General features: G+C 39.1%; 2 protein-coding genes across 2 annotated transcripts in view; both read left to right on the forward strand.

The window, feature by feature from the left end:
* The first annotated feature begins 5,883 nt into the window (after positions 1 to 5,883).
* On the forward strand, positions 5,884 to 6,681 carry LOC121714321 (piggyBac transposable element-derived protein 4). Its single transcript, XM_042099636.1, has 2 exons — positions 5,884 to 6,297; positions 6,577 to 6,681. Coding segments are annotated over exons 1-2 (402 nt in total). The 5' UTR covers positions 5,884 to 5,896; the 3' UTR covers positions 6,578 to 6,681.
* Positions 6,682 to 8,877: 2,196 nt separating this feature from the next.
* The window catches only part of LOC121714319 (pepsin A-like), a 125,684-nt gene continuing 116,524 nt past the window's right edge, over positions 8,878 to 18,037 (forward strand). Inside the window, exon 1 of the mRNA XM_042099633.1 lies at positions 8,878 to 8,948. The gene's annotated coding sequence lies outside the window, so the exon portion shown is untranslated. The remainder of the gene's footprint in view (positions 8,949 to 18,037) is intronic.

Genomic DNA, 18,037 nt, shown 5'->3' on the forward strand with positions numbered 1-18,037 from the left:
TTCACTGCCCAACAACGTGATGTTCCTGGGTTTCCAGGATTTCGGGTCAACATAAAAAAAATGAAATTAAACTTGCTGATTAATGGGTTCAAGGAACCAGCCTTGTCTCAGCTCGAATTTTATTTTAAGTTCACATTAAGATCTTTAAAATAGCCAAGGCTACTCAGTTTTTCTCCCCAATCACTCTTATCTTGCTTTATTTCTCCTCATTTCGAATGTTGCCTTTTAGGCTACTTATTTTATTTCACATTAAACATTAGGCTTAGGCCTACAATCTTCTTGAATTTCCCCTTGGGGATCAATAAAGTATCTATCTATCTATCTAACACACCCTTTCTTCTCTGTTACATTGCTCCGCGACTGTTCATCGCAGCGAGATGAAACCTTTATTGCATGACAGAGAAGAAGTGGAGCTTTCCAAAGAGACTACGCACTTGTCTGTACGATCAAGTATGAAAATAAAAAAAAAAATCATGAAATTAAATCAAATTGCATCATATTTACAGTCTATACTTCTCTGCGTTCATCTGCGCACCCATTACTCTCGTTTGAATTACTCGCGAACCCGTGATCGCATAGATATGGCAAGCATATCAGATGAAAGAGGAGACACAGGGCTATCCATTGGTACCATGGATATCGATCCTTCTTGCTTATAAAAACAGACGAAGTGACTGCAAAATATTAAAGTTTTGTACACAAACCAACGCTGCACACCCATTACTCTCGTTTGGATTACTCGCGGACCCGTGATCGGATAGATATGCCACGTATGTCAGATGAAAGAGGAGACACAGAGCTATCATTTGATACCAAGTACATCCTTCTGGGTTATAAAACAGACGAAGTGACGGCAAAATAATAACTTCATATAGCTGGATTTACCCCTGTTTTTGTGGCAAAGCATGTTTATAATCCAACGCTATCGTGTGTTTCTCTATGGCAAAGCATGTTCATAATCCGGTTTTGAGATCCTAGCAAATTCCTGCATGGCATCCAATTCAAGGCTCACATTGCATCCCAATTTGTTCAACAAAGAAACACCTTTTTTGCCTTTACTTTGTTCATGGCAATGCAGTAAAAAGTTGAGAATCATCATGAGTGCATACACCATAGTAACACATACTAACACGCAAACTTGGGTCAAGTCAGGTCAGATCAGTTCATGTCACAGATATGGAGCGCAGAAAGGTCATTTTTCATCGCTAAATAAAAAAAATGTCATTTATTTCCGTAAATCACACACTACATATTTCTGTAAATTGCTCAGCCCCAGAGTATCCCTCCAACATGGGAATTATATTGCCCGATTCAGGACAGTCTGCCCTACACACACATGAAATGCATGTAGAGCTATGAGCTTGCTGTGGTGAGATACAGGTCAAAATAGTAAGAATTTTTATAATATGATTTTTATATTTTAATTCTTTAAAAATCAAAATAAAATCAATGCTAGTACTAATACATGAAATGGGGATAGCCTAATGACAGATCTGGATAGCCTAGACTCTGCTGAAAGAAACAATATATAATATGTGTGTGTGGCACTTAGAATAAATCCTTATGAATAAAGGTAATGAAAATGCCCTAAAAACAGCTTAGGGTTCTAAGGGTTAAACCTCACTGATCACAGGAGAAATGTTCCTGTTGAAACCCACTATCAGAACTAAACAAGGCAACGCTGCATTTAGTTGTTATGCGTTCTGACTATGGAGCCAGCTCCCAGATGACAAAAAAAATTGCCCAAATTACTTTTTTGACATCAGGACTCTGAACTAAACTATTTTCAGATGCCCATTTCTTTTTTTACAATGAATAGGCTTAGTCCAACCAAAACAAGGTTTTGCCTAGTGGTAAACTGGATAGGGGTTAATCCTAGCCTGACAATACAGTTTACTCACTAGATGAGGTGAGGGAATTCAACAAACTTGTTTAAGCTTGACAAATATATCAATACAATCTGTTTTTCAATTGGGCAACATATAGCAAATGTGAGTGGTAGCTATCACATCCCCCATTCTTTGTTTAAGTGATTAATAAGGTGTGTCTGATCTTTGTGCTGTATCAAAATTCCCACAGTTATGAAAGCAGACGGTCAAACAAATGTCTTACTTTGTATTTTTGAGTGGCTCACAAACTAACAATGTTCTATTTTCTGCTCTTCTCTCCCTCCTCCCTTTGGTTGGTTCCACCACCAGGATAAAAGACGCAGATTGACCAGCCCACGCTTTCATCCACCATTGTACACAATATGGCACGCTTTGGCACAAGTTCAGTTTGTTTATGTTATTGTTTATTAGTTCATTTCTCCATGTTGTATGATTTATAGATAGACTTAAATTGCCATTGTGCAGTTGGTCCGTACAATGCAATTTGCTTGTGCAGCTTTTAAAAATAATACTCACATACACACTCACACACACAAAAAAATAAAAAATAAGAATACACATTATAAAAAGAACATATCAAGGCATTAACATGCTTCCATTGCTTAAAGTCCATTTTTAAAGTACAACTGTTTTGCTTTGTTTTATAAAATAAAAGTTTGAAATGCTATGGAGTGCCCTATTTTTTGACCCTCAAACTGATATCTCAATTGTAACTCCTACTTCTCAACAGTTTCTCATTGCAATGTCTCCTCATTTGCTCTATTATTTCTCCTAAGGAGAAACAAGTTGTAAATGAGACTACACTCAAACATATAAGAGATCTCTCGTATTTCTCCTGCTTCTCAAACTAATATCTCTTATGTGACTCCATCTGCTCTATTATTTCTCCTAAGGAGAAACAAGTTGTAAGTGAGACTACACTCAAACATATAAGAGATCTCCTGTATTTCTCCTGCTTCTCAAACTAATATCTCTTATGTGACTCCTACTTGTCTTATTGCTATGTGTCTCATCTTTTGCTTGTTTTATTTCTTCTAAGGCAAAATTAGGAGAAATAATTGTGACAAAAGTAATACTTAAATGATCCTTAAAAGAGAATCACCATTTTGCCTCCTTAGCAACAGAAGGGATACAAATGAGAAGCAAAAGTTTCCTCTGGGCATATGATGACATACTTAGGTTAATACTGTATTTCACCAGTTAGGGCACAAAAATGGCCAGTAGCTGCACTGTGTAGCCTATCTTGACATGTATTTAAGTTTTGGGTTAGGGCTCTCTGTTGATTTTAATGAGTAGGCCTAAGCCTAAAGTTACAGCATTTCTATCACAATTGACCAGACTTTGACCTTTTGTCTTCTTTAAACAAAATTCTGGCTATGATTGTTCCTTGTATTGCATCATGAGCCATCACTGCACCTATTGCATTCTACTGTAGCCTTAAGCCTAGCTCAGTCATTATGTTGTACCACATCACCCTCCATTAGAAGTGCAATGAGCTGCATTGAGCATAATAAACTGCATTTAGAATTCCAAATCCATATTTCCAGATATTTTGGTAAAAGTAACTTAAAAGTAATACAATAGTGTAATGCCTTACAATTCAGAGACAGTAATATTATAATGTAATGAATTACTTTGAATAAGTAATACATAATATATTACGATTTTGAAGTAACTTGCCCAACACTGATTAAACCACATGTCACTGTTTGACTAAATGAAAAATATAGGCTACTGAACATGCATGGAGATCGTCATAGTTGACAGAAATTACGATTTGTGCCAACATGTTGTAGAAACACAACCACAGCCTTTAGGTCTATTTGGTGCAAATCTTCTACATTGGTTATAGTCAGCGATTCACATTAACTGTAGGCTATCACCACAAGTGTATACTAAACGTTTTTGCCCAAGTTTGTGTTCCGTCATCACATTTTGCAAAATTAGGCTACCTTCGTTACTAACCTATCAGTTGATACTTTTTACGTGCATCGAGATTGATTGTGCATCTAATGTAACACTCGGTGGAGAGACTTCCACTTTCCAAGTTCCACTTTCATTGTCGTTGTGAGCTAAAAGGCTACTATATGGGAAATACTTTGAAGTTCCTTTTGAGTCCAAACATGAATAGGTTTTCTTTAACCTGTGCTACACTTTTCCACCAAGTTGTGCGAAAATTGTAGGTACCCGGAGATTTTTTTATGTTGACAGACAAACCGCACTACAGTAGCCTACATGGTGCAGTAAATGGAAGCTCTTCGTAGCGCGTGCAACTTACGTCTATGAAAACAATATATTTATGGAATAAAATTAGACACCTCTGATTGCTGTTTACGGTTAACCCGTTTACTGCCAACGGTGCATATATGCGCCCACAATGAGTGTGTTCTAGAATGCCAAGGGTGCATATGTGCGCCCAAGGAGCATCATCATTGCCGCGCTAACATGTAGCCAATTAAAACATCGTTACTGTGCTGTTGCTATGTTGATATGATAGTAAACATGTTCTAGACAGATCACGATTGGTTAATATTTCACAAATATGCTAATTACGTCATTCACAAACTTCAAAAAACAAATTAGCATCAGCTAAATATCAAGCTATCTAGCTAGCACACAGAGAGAGTTTGCGATTGCGGTACCGTGAATTTACGACCATGGAGGAGAGTTTTAATTTCAACTGGGACAGTGACAGCGATGAGGAGTTTTTCGGATTTGGAGAGGAGGACTTGGAGGGGGTCCTGTGTGGTCCAGGGGAGGACGAGGAGGGAGTCGAAGAAGGAGGAGCGGCCGGCAACTTCACCGAGGCCGGCGACTTCACTGGCTGTGGTGAGGGAGACGCCCCGCGGGAGTGGCTAGATGTGACAGGCAAGACGGTGGCCACTGAGGGGGAGAGGAAGCGATCTGATGGGAGGATCCCTTTTGTACACACCAACCCACGACCTGGTCCGCAGAGAGTTTGGGATTGTAGTGATCCATACCTTTTTTTAAAGCCTTTTTTAGCGATTGTGTCATTGATCTCATGGTGGCTGAGACAAACCGCTATGCTGAGGCGTTAGCTTCCACCGAGCTAGCGAGTCACTCTCGTTTACGTGACTATAAACCCACTGATCGCTCTGAGATGGAGGCGTTTTTGGCCATTCAGATCAGCATGGGTCTGACTAGAAAGCCTCAAATCGCTGATTACTGGAGCACCCAAAGTTCACTGGGCTTGACACCAAATTTCGCCCGTGTAATGACACGCAACCGCTTTCAGCTCTTGTCCTCCTGCATCCACTTCAATGACAACTCTCTGAGGTTGGAGAGAGGTCAGCCGGGTTATGATCCACTTTTTAAAATCCGCCCACTTATGGATCTAGTCCTGAAGAGTTTTCAGAGCGAGTACTACCCCCACGAACACCTCTCCATTGATGAATCCATGGTTTCATTTCGTGGAAGGGTGTTTTTTCGTCAGTACGTGCCAAATAAAAGACACCGGTTTGGTCTGAAGAATTTTGTCCTATCAGACGCGACAAGTAATTACACGTACCTGTGGCACGTATACACTGGAGGGGCCTTCAACTATGATCGCTGTCTGGGTATTGGCCATAGTTCAGTTGTTGGCTTGCTAAGGGAAGCCAAGCTTTTGGGGAAGGGACACAGTCTCTATACTGACAGCTACTACACCTCACCCGCTCTTTTCCAAGAGCTCCACCGGCAAAACACCGGCGCGTGTGGAACTGTTCGTGTGAACAGGAAAGGCATGCCCCCTCAACTCCATGGTCTGAAACGGCGGCCTTCAGATCCCCCTGTGTTTTTTGAAAAACGTCCACTTTTAACTGCGTCTTTTCGTGATGCTGGCACAGTCACCGTCCTCTCCACAGTGCACGACAATCTCGTTATCACCAAACGAGTGCGTAGCAAGGGGCCTGATGGCTACAGAACTTTGCGCAAGCCAAAGAGCGTGGAGGACTACAACCGCTTCATGGGAGGGGTAGATCGCGGAGACCAGCTACCAACACCGTGCAATGAAGTGGTACCATCGGTTGTTCCATCATATCCGAGAGGTCGCACTTGTGAATGCCTACATCTTGCACAAAGAAAGTGGCAATACAATGCAGTCGGCTGGATTCCGCGAGCTTGTGGTGAAGGGGCTACTGAGACGGAGGCAAATTGAGCTCACTCCTCCTCCCAGGCCAATCAGCACACCGTTAGTGCCCGTGCGTCTCACTGGTCGACACTTTCTCGGACAACACGAGAAATCGCGTCCGGACTGCAAAGTCTGTTCCACGCGGAAGCGCAGTCCAGATGACGCACATAGAGGGAGGAAGCAGACACCTTTCTTCTGCAAGACCTGTCCAGACCACCCTGCACTGTGCCCCACTGACTGCTTTGAGATGTACCATACAAAGCTTGTGTACAAACACTGGTGAGATGTTGTTTGCTTATTATAGTAGGCTATCTAGTATGCGTATCTGCTAGTATCTGGTAAATTACATTAATTTTAATATGCACATGTTGATATGCATTTTCCTTGTTTCATACAATGTAATAATTACTACTATTGATTATATAAAAGTTATTTATGCACGTTAAATTACACTGCTAATAACTATAAATGTAGACATTTGCCAAAATATTCCATTTTGTTTGAATTTTCTTCTCTAAATATAGAATATAATATTTTTTTTTTTCCTTTTTTTTCCAGAATCTTCCATCTCAGGCATCCACCACTACCAGCCTAGGTTGTCTAGGAGCACTTTCAATCAGTTAAATCAGCCTTCTTTCAATCAGTTCAAAGGATCAGTTATTTCAATCAGTTCAAATTATCAGTTCTTTCAATCAGTTCAAATGATCAGTTCTTTCAATCAGTTCAAATGATTAGTTCTTCCAATCAGTTACTGTTCATTTTTAGAAATCTATACAAAACTTGAACTGATATTTACTGTTAGTTTGTTCAAATCTCTACCAGTGTGGAGGTTTTACTGTTCATTTTTAGAAATCTATACAAAACTTGAACTGATATTTACTGTTTGTTTGTTCAAATCTCTACCAGTGTGGAGGTTTTACTGTTCGTTTTTAGAAATCTATACAAAACTTGAACTGATATTTATTGTTTGTTTGTTCAAATCTCTACCAGTGTAGAGGTCTTGCTGTTCGTTTTTAGAAATCTATACAAAACTTGAACTGATATTGTTTGTTTAAATCTCTACCAGTGCAGAGGTTTTACTGTTCATTTTTAGAAATCTATACAAAACTTGAACTGATATTGTTTATTTGTTCAAATCTCTACCAGTGTAGAGGTTTTACTGTTCATTTTCAGAAATTCATACAAAACTTGAACTGATATTTATTGTTTGTTCAAATCTCTACCAGTGTAGAGGTTTTACTGTTCATTTTTAGAAATCTATACAAAACTTGAACTGGCTATAGTAGCTGGCTAGCAAGGAGCTGGCTAGTAGTACACTAGTTTCCAAAAGATGTTCAGAGTTCTTTTTTGTTCACTTCAACAGTTATTACATGTAGCTGTATACTCAAATGAAACATGTGTTTTCAAAGGCAAAATAGGAAATGAATCACAGAGAACATGAGTATTGTGGCCACATATAGGTTGCTCCCCGGGCACAACACTGGTCTCTGCTGTTAGTGTGCTCACAAGAACTTAACCTATGTCAGTCCTTTACTGTTTGCAGATGTTAAAAAAACACCCCAGCAGGTGGACATTTTTTCTTTTATGATCTGCAAATTGTCATGTGCAAAGTATCTTGGTTTGTCACCAATACAATAGTATATATACTCTTTTGATCCCGTGAGGGAAATTTGGTCTCTGCATTTATCCCAATCCGTGAATTAGTGAAACACACTCAGCACACAGTGAACATACAGTGAGGTGAAGCACACACCTTGCTCAAGGGCACTTCAGCCGTTCCTACTGGTCGGGATTCGAACGGGCAACCCTCCCGTTAGTTCAAAGCGCTAACCAGTAGGCCACGGCTGCCCCTCAATTACCAAAAAGAACTTATTATTTATATTTATTGTTCAATTTTACTACAGGGGTGTTTATGTTTAGTCATTCTAAACCTTTCTGGACCTGAATTTAATTGCAAAAGAACAGCATAAATAATGACATGCATGGTACTACATGATTAACATGTCACTGTTTGTTAGACTACCTGATTTATCTGAATTGAAACCGCCTACCGTTTGTCACGTTGTATGTTATAAGTTTGCTACTAAATCATTTTCAATCATTTTGTAATGATGTAATGAGATGTGTGAATATTTAGAGTATGTAATAATATATTATTAATTGATTCAATTACATATCTTCCTATGAATATTATCTATTGTGTGTGTTTTTGAGGTGATAATTCATTAGTACATATTACAAATTGTATTGTGCAACTGCTGTTTGTAATGACCACAATGACATACACAATGTTTTTTGGAGCCCTAAATAGAGGCAATGGTGTAACATCCTTTGTTATTTGACTGTAGCTATCAAAAAGTAGTGTAAAACCAGAAAACAGATACTTTATACCATTTTTTACAGTCTATGCTTTATACACAGTTTGACAATATCCAGCAGATTTTTGGGGGATTTAGAATGTTGTTCTGGCAGTGAGGGGGTGCAGTATTCTAGAATTCCGTGGCAGTTAAAGAGTTAAACTGCGATGATGTGAACACCAGCCAGCGGAGGGCACTTATATAGCCTAGGCTACCATGCATGGACTCGTAGGCTATATTTCCCCACAAACCAAGCGGCTGCTTGGACAAATCCACTTGAGGGGTGGGGCAGGGGGGCGCGATCGTAACACACACTGAACCTGTCATGAAGAGGCCAAAATGATTGACCTGTCACCCCCCCAATCCAAATGGATGCAACTGCATTTATAGGCTAAGCCTACGTCTACATGACGGGCCGCAAATAGGCTAAATAACTTTGAAAAAAAAAAAAAAAAAAAAAAAAAATTCCCGGAGGTCACCGGCCCACATATGGACCGGCCCACCGGGCATTTGCCCGGTTGTACAGATTACCAGTCCGAGCCTGTGGTTGAGTCAACTTAGGCTAGCTAGCTGGTAAGTAATGGTTCACGTTAGCCAGCAGCACATCATCTTCAGACTATCATTTTGACAGTAAAAGTTTAAACTCAACAAACATTTTATGTAAATCATATGAATATAATAAACTCTAACTTACAACAACTAACGTTAAGGAAGGCCTAATTATAAATCACTGCCGAGTAACGTTAACGTTAACATAACAATATGATGAACTGCTAACGTTAACGTAAAACATTAATTTGACCAGCAACGATAACGTAGCTAGCCTAAGTTGACTCAAGCATGAATGAGTTTGTAAGTTAGACAGTAGGCTACGATGTACATAGACTGTAAACATGCCCGAATTTAATGTAGTACAATTTCACATTGAAACATTATCGTTAGATAAATAAATGCTTGCTTACCATTAAGGTGGAGCGGCGAACTTGACAGAGAGCTGAACACGTACGGTTGGTCTGACTGAACCGTTGCTCAAAATGATCTCCCGCCGGACAGTTCAAACGTCGTCGCGCTGTCAACTAAAAATCCACTACTTTTCAATCACCACGTCAAAATTTCCCAGTAAACCATACATCCATGACTTTTCAATATCTTTTACTGAACTATGTATCGATGCTCTATCGATTATGGCAATATAAACTATAAACCAATGTTGTTTCGATGTCTCTCTATCTATGCTCATGCACTGTCGGGGTTTTGTCAGGATTGTAATGCTGATTCAATGTCTATTTACCATTGAGATTTCAATCTCAACCAAAATGATGATTTGGATGGAAAATCAACATCATATCAATGTCACCTTGCTATCTGGGCTACTTGTTTCAAATGGTTTAACGTAACCAGTGATTGCCGCCATCATCGTTGCAACTTCATTTGAATACACTTAAGTCATTGGGAGAAGGCGATGTTAAAGGAGAACTTGGCAACTATTTCAACGTAATAAACCCGTTTAGAAATCATTCGGATGGTTAAATGACCTGTTCCGGTGAAAATGGTGACTTTCCCCCGCTGCGCCTAGCGTCCCCAGGCGGAAAACCAACCTTGCAACATTGAGACTTACCGTCCCGGAAAGAGAAGTGAGAAACAAGAAACTCGTTTTAAATCGTGTTTCTTACCTTGTAACATCCACATAGTTCTGCCAAACTTATGCTAACCATTCGCTAGCTTGTAAACAAATCCATGTGCTTTATCATTACCTTTTCCCACAGTTTGAAATAGCATAATGCACAATTTCTCCAGCAGAGGGGGAAATCCTGCCAAGTTTCCCTTTAAGTTGTATTAAAGTCAGAGCCCGTCTACAGACATTCTCTGTTAAAGTTAACTCTTGCTTAGTTTTGCACGAATGGCAACAAACGTCACCTAGCCTTCTAGGTCGTAATACTACTAATATGTCTACATTGAAAACTGTGACAACTCATTGATAGGCTCTCTCAATATGTCTGTAATCGTATGCCTCTACCACAGGCTTGCTAATCTTTCACCAGAGAGGGTGCTCCATTATAAATCAAAAATTTAATATTGCAGCCTTCATGTCAGCTGTAAAAATATGAGAACATGGACCTACTACATCAGGATACTCTGTAGACATTTTACACATAATCAGGAAGCTACTTTGCTGTTCAGTGAGTCATGTGTTTAAAGTGGTACTACATTTAAAGAAACATATTTTTTTTTTTTGCTTCAAGTGCATAAGAAAATACCACATTATGATGATGGCTAGGTTACACTTTTGTATACTTCAATAGTCTAATGAAATAAACAATGAAAATGGGGGGGGGGGGGGCAATAATAAATAACAATGCCCATTCAATCAATAATATAATAACAATAACATGGTAACACTACATTAAGGAGAATATCAATAAAAAAAACAATGTCAAATTAATCAACAGCCTAATGAAAATAACACAGTACTATACAAACCATAACACTTAAGAAGCGCTTAATGAACTAAGTGCATGTTGAACAGATATGCCTTTAGACCCCTCTTAAAAGACCAAAAACCCAGGAATGGAGAGCACTGGGCAACTCATTCATGGAATCACTGAGGGAAAGAGTCTTGAATTTGACCTAGCGTTCAAGACTGGTCGACACAACAGACGTTCAAGACTGCAGTGGGCGGTTGGGGATGTACATCTTGATCGTTGAATCAAAATAACAAGTAGCAGATCCAGTCAGTGTCCTATAGGCCAAAGTGAGAGATTTAAATTTAATTCTGGCTACTATAGGGAGCCAACAGAGAGTAACTAGGAGAGGGCTTACATGTGTCCTTAGGCTGATTGAAGATCAGGCGTGCTGCGGCATTCTGAATGATACTTCAAACAAAAGAAATAAAAACATTCAAAATTGATTTAGTATCAACCAATAATTATTCTGATATTAATGTTCTTCTAACTTCTACATCTGTGTGTAGGCTACTGTTAAATACCAAGGCAGTTAAATGCAGTGGTATAGTCTATGTGATACACAGGACTACACAGTAAACCCACTTAAAAAGCATCACCATCTCAGTGTAAGCACCTGTAAAATTGACGTTTTTCAGTATGCTTAATAACCTTGTACTACCCTTTTGTTACTGTATGAATTTACTCCATGTACCAGAATGCTTTGTAATTTACTTGCTTCTGTGATTTACGACATTCTATACATGTGCACCAATCAAATGTCTTTGTTTGTTTTGCTTTTATTTGAATTGTTTAAGCAGCCAATCATTATCTGTTATTTGTTTATGCCCGCGAAATTGCGGTGAAACTGAAGGTTCCATCACCTCAGTGAGGAGAAGGCTTGTGAGTCCGAGTTGGCCCTGAGAAGAGAGAGGTCACTGTTTTCATCTGCTCCGCCTCAGTGCTGTTGGCGACTTAACGGTGCTTTTATGTACCCCGGCCCACGAACGGTGAACTGAACTAGTGGGTCACGTTTATGGTGATCGGTTTGGTGTGGACCGGCTTCGTGTCTCTCGTCGGGTTTTCAACTTCAACTTGCCTCAGAGCTTACTGTTTAGCTACTAGCTACTCTAGCTCTTGTTACAGTTTTCCTTCAGAGACGAACTCGTTTATACCTCCGGTGCTGGACCCACCGGAGCTACCCGACCCTCTGAAGGACGACTGGTACCTCCGGTGCTGAGCCCACCGGAGGACCAACCGCCCTGCTAACGTTACTGCTGGTGTTGCTGCTACGTTGGCTAGCTCAAGGCAGCTGCTTGCCTCCCGTCTGCGCCTGGACAACGGTCGTCGGTTTGGCTGAGTGGAGTGAAACTGTTCGTTCGTGAGCAAAGATTCTAGAGCGCTACACGCAAGATGGATTACTGGCTGGAAAATACGTTGGATAGGAAGCCGGCAAGATGGCGGCGTGATAAGTTGGAAAGTCATCGAGCTCTCAGCACTAATTACCACAGAACGCATATTGACGACTTAAATTGAGATGTTTAGTCAGTAATTAGTCGGTGAAGTGTTGGAAAAAAACAAACTAACTCCATTTGTGAAGAATGACAGACGTAAAACCAAAAAGAAAGAACGATAATAACCACGACGGTAAAGCTAGCGACCATGCTAACTACACGCTAACTAGAACGTTCGTTAGCAATGAGGAGTTTCCCAGTCTGCCTGTTAACGGTATGTCGCCATCCAAGCCTCCGCTGTCTAAAAAAACAAACGTTTCTATGGACCACGAAGTTAGTGCAGCTGCAGCTCTGCCGACTGATGGTGCTGTCCAAATACTGGCCAACCTAATCAACACCAGAAGTGATGCACTGGAGAGTATGGTGAAGGATATCCAGACTGAGGTGAAAGGCATGAAGCTAAAGATGAACTGCATTGAGAAAAGAATAGACAAAAGTGAGGAGAGTGTGGCGATCTGCAGCCGAAGTGTGTCTGACCTGGAGACCTACAGGCGACGATGGAATTTAAAGCTTCATGGAGTGCCAGAAGATGTGAACGAGGATGTACGTGCAGTGGTGATTGCTGTGTGCCAGGAGGTACTGCCGACCGAGAAGGATGTGTTCCCCGCTGTCATTGATGTCACTCATCGTCTGGGCAAACGGCGCAATAACGACCAGAACCCCCGTGGTATCATCTTCAGATTTGTCAATCGGCGACACAGAGAGGCGGTTTGGAAGGCTGCAAAGAACAACGCTTATCTTCAGAGCAAGAGTCTGCGCTTCACGGAGGACTTGTCAAAGGAAGACCGTGAAAACAGAGACAAGCTATGGCCAAGAATCAAGAAGGCGCGCGAGGAGAACAAAATAGCCTACTTTGTAGGTGGAAGAGGATTCATCAATGGGGTGGAAATCGCTCCGGAGTGACTGCTCGGGAGGGGATTAACGTTAATGAGTTATTATTTTCTCTCAGGTTGACTTTTAACTTTTTCTTAATTTTTCATCAGACGATCCACTGCCCCAGAGAATAGAAGACCAATTTTGGCGCTCATTTCGCTACAGGTACTAGCTTAGCCTACATGCGGGAGTGTGGAACACGACACACCCGAGTAGAAGAGACCCCAGTCTCGGTTATAATGTATTTGTTCATATTTGGTTAAACATCGTTTTTATGTCAAATTAGTCATGCTGACTAGCGTTAATGTCTTAAAAGGTTCAGTCATATATGCAGAATTGACATTTCAAGTTTGTGCTGATCTCGCTGATGTGTTTGCACTTAAGTTAATCTCAGTTTTGTGTACAAACCAACCTTAACGGTTACTCGTTTAATATTATTTGTTCCTTAATCTGTCAGATTTATCTTTTGTTTCTCTTAATGCCAGGGGGTTACGTAACAATGTAAAACGTAAAGCTCTATTTCTTTTTGCCAAGCAGTTTAGGTCCGATTTTTTTTTTGCACAAGAATCTCACTCGATTACTAACAACACTAACTTTTGGAAAGCTCAATGGGGAGACACTATATGGCTCGCTCATGGTACAGAACGATGAGCTGGGGTAGCTACTTTGAAGAATAGGTTTAATGGAGATATATTACTTACGGAATGTGATGAAGATGGACACTTTATTTGCCAAATTATTAGATATAACGATGCAATTATCATTATAGGTAACATTTATGGTTATAATACTAAAATGGAAAATGATAATCTTTTTTTAACTATTGAGAGCATATTGTCAGGATGGCTAATGCAATTTCCAAATGCCAGCCTGTGTCTTGGTGGAGATTTTAATAATATTTTAGATGGTAGTATAGATAAATGGCCTCCTAGTCAGTCATATAGGCCCAATGCTAATTTCCAAGCCTTTATGGATAGATTTGGTCTAATTGATATCTGGAGAGCGAAACACCCTAATAGTAGGTCTTTCACTTGAAGCAATAAAACTGGTTCAAGTCAGTCAAGGATAGACTTCTGGCTGATCTCAAGTAGTATTGATAAAGATGATATTGATGTAGACATTCTACCTACTCCACTTACAGATCATAAAGCCATACTTATTAAGTTCAAGTTGTCATCATCAAACAATGGGCCTCATGAAAAGTCAACATATTGGAAACTAAATAGTTCACTGCTAGAAAATGAAGATGTGAGAAATGAAGTCTCTAGATTAATATCACACTCATGGGCCAAAGCAAAAGATGAAAAATCATTTGGAAATAACTGGGAATTATTAGGCAAATATTTCAGAAAGTTTGGTGCACTACAAGCCAAATCTAGGAGAGCTGAAGAAACTGATATAATATCAGGAATCACTCAGTTATTGCAGAAAAGCCCGAGTGAACTGACAGAACAGGACAAATTGAACTTAAATAACTTGCAAACAAAACTAGATGAGTTATACAGCAGAAAAGCAAAAGGTGCATTCATTAGATCTAGAACAAAGTGGCTCGAAGAAGGGGAACAGAATTCACACTATTTTTTTAATCTAGAAAAACATTGTTCAAATAATAACACAATTAATAAACTTAAAATTAATGGGACTACTACTGATGACCATAACATGATCGCCAGTTACTGCAGCAATTTTTATAAAAAGCTATATACATCTGACTTTTGTCAAGAGTCAGCTGATACTTTTTTGAACTCCTTAACAGTCAATCCTATTGATCATAGTAATATGGAATTTTGTGACGCACCAATCACCTTAGAGGAGATTAAAACAATGATCACTCTACTGAAGAATAATAAATCGCCAGGAACGGATGGGCTTGTTTCTGAATTCTACAAAGAATTTAGCGACGACCTAGCTCCCTTTTTGTACGAGGTTCTGGTAGAGTGTATTAAAAAAGAACATCTCCCAACTACTATGACTCAAGGTCTAATCACCCTAATTCTAAAGCCCAACAAAGATTGTTTGTGTATTGAAAATTGGTGACCGATTTGCTTACTCAATAATGATTACAAGATATTTGCTCTTTTACTTGCTAGAAGACTTGCTAGAGTGTTTTGAATTCAATTATTGAGGAAACACAATCTGGGTACATGCCAAATAGGCACATAACAAATAACATTAGATTAGTCCTAGACATTATTGATTACCCCGAGCTGATTGATGATAATGGATTTATACTCTTTCTAGACTTTCGTAAGGCGTTTGATACGATAGAGCACCCGTTTATTTTTCAGTCTCTTCAGAAATTTGGTTTTGGCAACTATTTTACCACTGCAATAAAAACCCTCTATAAAAACAGTAACAGCTCCATTAAATTGGCGAGTGGTACCTCTCCGAGGTTTAATATATCCAGAGGCTTGCGACAGGGTTGCCCGGCCAGTACAAATCTCTTCTTGATCGTGGCTCAGCTTCTTGCAGACCACATTAAAACTAGCCCAGTAAAGGGAATATCTTTGATTAATAGGGAACTGGTTATCACCCAACTAGCAGATGACACTACACTTTTCCTACAGGATGATGCCCAAATCTCTGTTGCGCTTGAGGCAATCAAACTATTTTCTAAAGCATCAGGCCTATACTTGAACATAAATAAGTGTGAGCTTATGGCAATCAAGGAGTGTTCCGAATCTACCCTACACGGCATTCCGATAAAAAGCGAAGTATCTTATTTAGGAATAGTAATAACAAAGAACCAGCAAAGGAGGTCATCTTTGAACTTCAAGCCTATCCTATTTAAAGCTCAAAAACGTTTTAATTTTTGGTTCCTAAGAGACCTCTCATTAAGAGGTAGGGTACTGCTTACTAAGGCAGAAGGGCTCTCCAGACTGACTTATGCAGCCTTAGCTTTACATCTTGACGACAAACTTTTAAAAGAGATTGACAATATGCTCTTCAATTTTTTATGGAAAAATAGGACTCATTATTTAAAGAAAACGGTTGTTATGAATTCATATGAAAACGGAGGACTTAATTTTTTGGATTTTTATACCCTGAATAATACGTTTAAGCTGAATTGGCTGAAACATTTTTTTAGAAATCCCTCCTCTATATGGAATATCATTCCGCAACATTTGCTATCTCAAATGGGTGGTTTAAGATTTTTCCTGGTTTGTAACTATAACATTAATAAAGTCCCTGTGAAATTATCTGCTTTCCATCGCCAGGCTTTCCTAGCATGGTCTCTCATCTACAAACACAATTTTTCTCCTCACAGCTATTACTTATGGAATAACAAGGACATTCTATACAAGCATAAATCTCTCTTCCTAAAACATTGGTTTGATAATAATATAATATGGGTATAGATCAGTTATTTAATAGAGAAGGTATCCTCTTTTCCTATAAAGAATTTCTTTCAGAATATGGTATCCCTGTGACGCCAGGAGACTATGCCAAAGTATTTGGTGCCATACCTTCCGGAGTCTGTATGCTTTTTAAAGCACAACCAAGAGTAGATCCTGTACGAATGTCCTTGTTATCTCCATCACGTATGTCTGTAGGTAAAATATGTTTCTCTGGTAACAACAGATGTATAAGAGCTCTTCTTCAGAGAGAGGTTACCTCAATACCATATGTAATTGCTTTCTGGTGTAATTTTGTAGATGATGTTGCATGGAAGAAAGTCTGGCTCCTACCTAATCGCTATCTAATAACAAACAAGGTTAAAGAAGTGTCCTTTAAGATTATTCATGGAGTTTAGAGATTCAAAAAATATATAGATGTGAATTGCAGCTTCTGTGGAAGATGTCCTGAAACTATGGTACACTTGTTCTGGGAATGCCCCATTGTTAAAGAGTTCTGGCGTGATCTGTGCCTTTTTATAGTGAATAACATTGACAAAAACTTTGAATTATTCTGGAAAAATTTGCTATTTGGACTTGCAGTTGATGAACGTAACTCGAACAGCCTTTTTTTAATTGATTTGCTAATTATTATGGCAAAGTTTTATATTCACAAACATAAATTCCTAGGGAAAACACCATGCTTCATTGCTTTCAGAAACGAGTTTAAACAATACATATGTTCAATTAGATTTTCTACGAAAGCAAAAGCTTTTAAAACTATTACTGTTTGTGATGTTTTTAATTAGATATTTACCCCCTGGCAATAGGTTTTACTGTGTGTTTTGTATGTTTCGTGTATGAATGGTATGTTATTGAATATACATGTTGAACAGTATATGAAGTGATGGTTTGCTATAACATGTAACGGGTATTTTTGCAATAATTTTTTTTTTTTTTTAAAAACGTTGGATATGTTGAAGTACATTCTATGACTCTATGGGCGCCATTTTAATAAGCTCAGGTGTCGTCACAGATGCTGGCTACCGTGGGAATCCTATGGCGCTGATCCTAAAATGTTATCAATATTTGTTCTTTAAAGCTGTACACTGTAAAAAATAATAAGTAATGGTTACTTGAAAAAAGGGTGGAAACTCGTTGCCTTAAATAAGTTAAGTAAACAAAACTTTTCTCTTTCAAGTTATGTTTACTTGATGTCTACAAGTAATGCTTACTTAGAAGAAGTTATCCTTACTTAAGACTTTAAACAGAGAGGGTTAAAGCGGAGCGAGAGGCGCAAACGTTCGACAATTTCCCTGTTCGATTATTGGAAGGGGGAGGGGGGAAATCCCCCTTTATGCAGACCAGAGTAAACCCTCGCTGCACTAATGTCAATGGAGACTTGTGGAATTTTACCAATAAATTGGTCATTATGCCTTTCTGGATTTGTTGAGGGTTTTTTGGAAAATTTTGTCATAATCTGTAAGTGTTTGGGATCA

This window comes from Alosa sapidissima, chromosome 7 (genome assembly GCF_018492685.1).
Source record: "Alosa sapidissima isolate fAloSap1 chromosome 7, fAloSap1.pri, whole genome shotgun sequence".
NCBI classification, from domain to species: Eukaryota; Metazoa; Chordata; class Actinopteri; order Clupeiformes; family Clupeidae; genus Alosa; species Alosa sapidissima.